Here is a 6,335-nt window from a genome sequence, read left to right as displayed (position 1 = left end):
CCTTTGCCACATTTATTTGAATTATTTATATAATTCCTACATAATGGGGAAGCTTCCCACTCTATGTTATGTAAATACAAGTCTTTGACAAGAAAATATGTGAATTGGCCAATATGTCAGTATGAGTGTAAAAAGAACCATCAAAGAATGTAATGAGTGTAATATAACTAAACCATGACTATTCCTGTGCTTTTTGCAGAATCATAGAAATGTTTCTCCTAACCGGCTCTGGGAGCCAGTGAGTGTTGGCCTCAGGCGAGAGGTCTGGTGTCAAACTGTCGAACAGCGACAATCTTAGCTGTCATCACAGCCTGAGCCTGAAGGTGACCACTGTCGCAGATATGAAATGTTAAGAACCAAGTGTGTTGAGAGTCTGATAGACTTGTCCTCCAGCTCAGAATTTTCCAAAAACCATTAAAAGTTCTGTGGAGTTTGGTTAACTGTTTTACCTGCAGGTCTTAAGTTGATTGACAGATTTAAAATGTTACATACTAAATGCTTTCATGGGCGGGATGTGGGATAAGGTTTAATTATGATTCTGTTTATGCTCATTTGTATTTGTATTACTCCTACCCTTTGGTTTGATTAAGCTATTGTCCTGTGTTTCTTATGTTATAATAGTTTTCCTGTCCTATTTTGAGTTTGTTTGTGGTCTATCGCTTAATTGCCATTGGTATAGGAGGTGGACACACTGACTTCCTTTTATTTAATCTTCCCGGTTCCCTCCATTCAATCCATTCTCACGAGTGCTTTAATTTAAACATCTGATTCATTTTTGTACCTGTTTGCCTGAAGTGAGTGTGTCACATATTACTTTAGCTCATCTCAAAACAACATGCTGCGTACTTTTTTTCTCCTGATCTTTTTGTGTGAGAGCACAGGTAAGCTCATTTCTTTTAATGAATTAAGGACCACGACTACAGAATGGCCCACAACAACAGCTGCTTTAACGACCTCCTTGGAAACGTCTACACCTAGAATGACCACAGAAGGTACAGTAAAATCCCAGATACCACTGCCTACAATGACTTCCTTGGAAACTTCTACTAGAATGACCACAGAGGGTAGGCCTTGTACAGTTATTCCAACCAAATACAATTATGGAAAGCAAGTTGAACAGCCACACTTATAGCTCCGTAACCCTAATGTCATTTACAGTACACATCCTCTTGGTTCTGGAAACGTTTTTGTGTTCCCATTTTAACCTTATCTTTAAACAATATGCTCAATGGTAGCCTACTGATGAGGTAAAAACAAAGCAGTCCCCTTAATTATGTAACAATTATATAGGATAGTGTCAAGGGCACCCATTCAAATTATGTTTTGTAGTCATGTGTGGCATGTACCTCGCCAGCCATTGCCGTAGGGGGAAAAAAGAGAGTCAAAAATGTGGATAGAAAGGATTTTTATTCTGAATTTAACATGAACAAACCCAGAATTGAATTGTGATTAAATTAAAGCTTTTTTTTTTCTCAACAGCATCATCTTTATAATCTTCTCACCCTCAAGTTGAACATGTAACATCAATTTAGTCTTAGTTTATGTCCACCGCCGCCACAAACTTTGCTGAAAACAGGCCTCTACTTTTTGTCGAATAACCAAAATACCAACAACAAAATAGCCATAAAATCATTTATTATCTTAAACTGAAGATTTAATATGACCTGTGTCATGCTTTACGAAGCAGTAGAAGAGCAACTTGTAAGTAACTTGACAATAACTGGAAAAATGTGTTTCCGGAGCATCAGTTAGCACGAAACACCAAGTACAGATGAGTCTCATTGGAATGTCTTTGATTTTGCAGTTTCTTGGTCATAAAGCAAACATTTGGGCGGTTATTTTACCCTCATTGTGGCGATACATGAAAGGTTTTTTATGTATCGATAGTTTTGCGTGTCCTTTTTTAAGTTTTTCTTTCTGCTTCCTTTGCAACATGTGTCTATTGTTTAAATGTAGTACCAAGATTTTAAATAACTACGGATAGGAGAAGTGCACACTGATAGCCTGTGTATCAGATCGGGGAGAGATATTCATCGTTTTTGCACAGTTGTTTTGTTGAATATATGTAAAAGGAACTTCTAACTTCCCTTTATTTCAGTTTCCTGGTCTTATACTTCCTCCATTCTCACCTGTTCTTCAATTATAACATTTGATTCATTCTTGTACCTGTTTGCCTGAACTGATTGTAGCATTTGCTTTTAGTTTATCTCAAAACAGCATGCTGCGTACCTTTTTTCTCCTGTTCTTTTTGTGTGAAGGTAAGCCCATTCCTATTAAGGAATGTAATAATAGAATACAGGGTATAGGTTTCAAATATAATGTCAGCAGTTTTTTGTGCTTCTTTTTGTCTTTACAGCACAATCCACGACGACAGAATGGCCCGTAACAACAACTGCTATAACGACTTCCTTGGAAACGTCTACACCTAGAATGACCACAGAAGGTAGGCCTTGTATAGATATTCCAATCAAACACAATGTTTAAAGAAAGTTGAACAGCCACGCTAGGATTTACACTGCTCTACAGTATAGAGGAGTGTTTTGAGCTACATGCTAACATGCACATTATTAATAACTGAAAACGTCTTCTACTTCTGGATATGTTTTTTATCCATTCTGTATTCCCATGTATTTTTTATTTTAAGTTCAATGGTAGCCTACTGAACACTGAAACAAAGTAGTGCCCGGAATTGTGCAACAATGATATAGGTTAATGTTGTGGCCACCAAAATGTATTATTTTGTCACTAAGATATTATGTTTCCTACTTAATTATAGCCATTGCCTATCATGAAAAGAAAAAACAGAAGTGTGGATCAAAATGATTGTGGATCCAAAAAGCTTTGTTATTACAGTTGAGAATATAACACAGTGCCAGAAAATGAAATTAATCAAATCTGCAGTTTTTGTCAAAAGCATAATCTTTAGCTTCCACTTCCCATTAACATGTAACTCCATTTTAAGCTATTTGGGAGTCTTAGTTCATGCTAACCAAATTTTTTTAAACACAGGCTTGTACTTTCAATCAAAGAACCAGATATTTTAAACAGACATTTTCTTATCTTTTGTACTTACTAATTAACAGGAAAATTGTGATCAAATCTGTAGAAAAGCTCCCACTGTAAGTCACTCAAAATCCTCTATTGGAAAAAGTAATAAGAAATGTACTTCCAGAATAAAGGGGGATATCTCACATTTGTTCATTAATACTAAACACAAAGTACATATGAGTGTGAGAAGGATCTCATTAATCCTGCATCTAGTCGGTCATAAAGGAAATTATTGGGCATCGATACGTTGACCTGATGATGGCACTACAGTATATAAAAGGTTATAGGATTGCCAAAAGTCATCAGGGTTCATCCTCTGGGGAACATGAATGTCTTTACAGAATTTCATAGCAATTCATCCAATATTTCTTTAGGTATTTTCTGTTTTTACCTCAGTGGTTAATGGACCGACCAACAAAAAGACATTGTAATGTCAATATATTCTGTCTGAAACAGTTTGATTTACTCGCTCCTTCATCCTTTCATCATCCATCATTCTGTGTTAAACTCACTTGTATTCCTCTCCAGGACAGCTTCCTCCTCTGCAGCTGGTGGCCACACCAGACTACCCAGTCACAGAAGGTCGTACAGTTCACCTGTACTGTGGCCCTTCCACCATACCAGACTCTGTCAATTGGTCCTGGAAACATCGGAAAACAGAAGTGGGAAAGTCAAGGGATCTGACACTTACCAGGCCAGAGCAGAGTGGGACTTACCAATGCTTTGCCAACAACACAGTATCTGGCAGAATGAGCTCATTGCACACCGTCTCTATAACCTCCACTCATACAACAGGTTGGTGATCTGTTTTGACTCTACCTTTCAGCTCTAAAAGCCTAAATGCATCATTCAGCTCATTGGCTGATTTGGTTTACGCTCACATACTCATAGCTGTTTCTGGCCACAGTGGGCATCTGTGCCAGCAACAAGACGTTGTTATCCGCTAACATTTAGCAACTAGTTGGTGAATATGGATGAGCATTTAGAAGCTACAAAACTACATACAAAGATAAGTGTTAACATTGAGACATAGTTGTACAGGAGCAGGATTCCAAATAAAGGCTATGCTGTTTTGTATTTCCTGGATGTGTATAGGTGACTGGTTTGTAAAAGGATCTCAAAAATATCAAATTTCAGTTTTACATTTACATTTCTTGTTCCTATGCGACCATGCATATTTGAATCAGAAACAAGAAAAGTTTTCATGCAAAGAGAAAGAAAGTTTTGTTGTCTTTTTAACTGATAATCATAATTTGCTGTTTTCTTTAATCAAAGCCTTTCTCCCACATTTCTGTTTCCCCAACCTACAACAGTTGCTGAGAAGTTAGGAATTGCTGCCTTTGTCTTCTTTCTCCTGGCCTTGATCGTCCTCTTTGGTATACTTTTTTGGCTCGGATTTCAAAGACTTGTTGCCACAAAGACCACCTCAAACACTGCAGCTAAAGGTAAAAAAACGTAAAGCATTTCCTGCTGGGTCATATTTTAAGCTGATGGTCTGTGGATGATTTTATGTTCTTGGTTTCTTTAAAGCTTTCCCTGGAACGGATAATTCTCCAAAGTAAGTTACCACAGTTTGCAATTTGTTCACATGTACAGCTGACTCAGAAGACTGTATTTATTAAAGTCTGATCACGTTTCTACCCCCCAGGGGAGGTTTTCCACCAGCTGAAAGCGGCGGAGATGTGTACATGAATTACACCAGCAATGACTACAGTAATCTGGACCTCACCAATGTGACTGGGAATGATTACTCCAGTCTTTCATGATCATTCATTGGAAGGTGGAGATATACACAATGGAACAGGATATTTGCAAATAAAACTCAGCAAAACCTTCAACCTGAATTATGAAGTTTGCCATAAATGTTTGATTTAATGTTTTTAGACAAAAATAATTTGCCCCAATCTGAATTCGGGCTTGGTTAAAATATTCCCAGATCAACAAGAAAGCTCTTGTTTGCTCTGTATTTAGCAGATTTCAATAAAACCTTTAATTTGTATGTGTCTCAAACTGCATGTACTGTTGTTTTTTTAATGTGTTGTGTATCAAAACTGATAGATATTGATATGACAGACACTGAGTTTCTAATTTTTTTTAATCCCTTGTGATACAGAAAATATGTTACACAAATAATATTTTCTTTATTGAGTAAAAAACAGCATATTTTCCTTTTAGGAAGCTCAAAACAGCATTGAAAACACTTTATAGTACCACACTAGATAATCAAAGCTGTTCCTCTGAAAAATATGCTTTACAAATCTGGTTAGCAACAGCAGGTTAGCATACACTACATACAAAATAAAATACACAATAGAACAAAAGATCAGTGAAAAATAATAGCCATTGGGTTTCTTTGTCACAGTGAATCAAAGGTTTTTACATATTATGTCACAATATTGAATTCCAGAGGGGAAATGTAGCTCAAGCTTTACTTATGTTCCCTTATTTCACAATCAAGGATTTCACTTGTCTATGAACAGTTTAAGAAAAAGAAAAGAAAACTGTAAACTGCGTGTTTATCTGCGAAAACAACATGACATTTTACTGACATTATGCTAATCATATACACACTGGTGTCAAGATGGTCAATTGCACTTCAACATGTTGACTGTAGGTGAAAGGAATCAACCTTTATCTCCTAAGCCACAGTGGGATTCATTCTTGGCTTCTTTACTGGTTTTAGAACAGATCAACAACTTGTTGTTGGAGGATTTAAAAACATGTCTGGTGCTACATCAGTTAATTTCACAGACTAAAGAGATAAAGTGCCCTCCTGCAGATTCTCAGGGTCATTATTGATTGGAATGTAAAGTGGGGCAAAAAAGTATTTAGTCAGCCACCAATTGTGCAAGTTCTCCCACTTAAAAAGATGAGAGGCCTGTAATTTTCATCCTAGGTATACCTCAACTATGAGAGACAAAATGAGAAAAAAAAATCCAGAAAATCACATTGTCTGATTTTTAAAGAATTTATTTGCAAANAAGGGGAAGAGAGAATGAAATGAAGAAGTGATCGGATGTGTATACCTCAACTATGAAAGACAAAATGAAAAAAGAAAATCCAGAAAATCACATTGCCTGATTTTTAAAGAATTTATTTGCAAATGGTGGAAAATAAGTCTTTGGTCAATAACAAAAGTTCATCTCAATACTTTGTTATATATATCTGTGAGAGCCAGAAATCTTGTTTGTTTGTAGGTGACCAAATACTTATTTTACCGAGGAATTTACCAATTAATTCATAAAAAATCCTACAATGTGATTTCCTGGATTCTTTCCCTCCATTCT

The 6,335-nt window shown here is 36.4% G+C and overlaps 1 protein-coding gene across 6 annotated transcripts; it reads left to right on the top strand.

The window, feature by feature from the left end:
* Positions 1-199: 199 nt before the first annotated feature.
* On the top strand, positions 200-5,047 carry LOC104968046 (uncharacterized). Of its 6 annotated transcripts, none has more exons than XM_010797599.1 (7): positions 200-323; positions 910-992; positions 2,357-2,443; positions 3,577-3,843; positions 4,362-4,493; positions 4,579-4,606; positions 4,697-5,047. In XM_010797599.1, the coding sequence occupies exons 2-7, from the start codon at positions 980-982 to the stop codon at positions 4,812-4,814; spliced, it is 645 nt and encodes a 214-aa protein (XP_010795901.1). In that variant the 5' UTR covers positions 200-323; positions 910-979; the 3' UTR covers positions 4,815-5,047. The 6 variants fall into 6 exon arrangements, with proteins under 6 accessions (XP_010795901.1, XP_010795899.1, XP_010795902.1 ...); XM_010797597.1 differs by having other exon boundaries at positions 882-992; XM_010797600.1 differs by lacking the exon at positions 910-992.
* The last annotated feature ends 1,288 nt before the right edge of the window (positions 5,048-6,335 follow it).

The sequence above is a fragment of the Notothenia coriiceps genome, unplaced genomic scaffold (genome assembly GCF_000735185.1).
Source record: "Notothenia coriiceps isolate Sejong01 unplaced genomic scaffold, NC01 NC01_scaffold00038201, whole genome shotgun sequence".
NCBI lineage: Eukaryota > Metazoa > Chordata > Actinopteri > Perciformes > Nototheniidae > Notothenia > Notothenia coriiceps.
The sequence above is the reverse complement of the archived record's forward strand: the minus strand, read 5'-3'. Positions and strand labels throughout refer to the sequence as shown.

Coding starts and splice junctions, on each gene's coding strand:
- LOC104968046 (XM_010797594.1), top strand. CDS start 836: ATGCTGCGTACTTTTTTTCTCCTGATCTTTTTGTGTGAGAGCACAGGT. Junction 3,844..4,361: donor AACCTCCACTCATACAACAG/GTTGGTGATCTG, acceptor AACCTACAACAG/TTGCTGAGAAGTTAGGAATT. Junction 4,494..4,578: donor CTCAAACACTGCAGCTAAAG/GTAAAAAAACGT, acceptor GTTTCTTTAAAG/CTTTCCCTGGAACGGATAAT.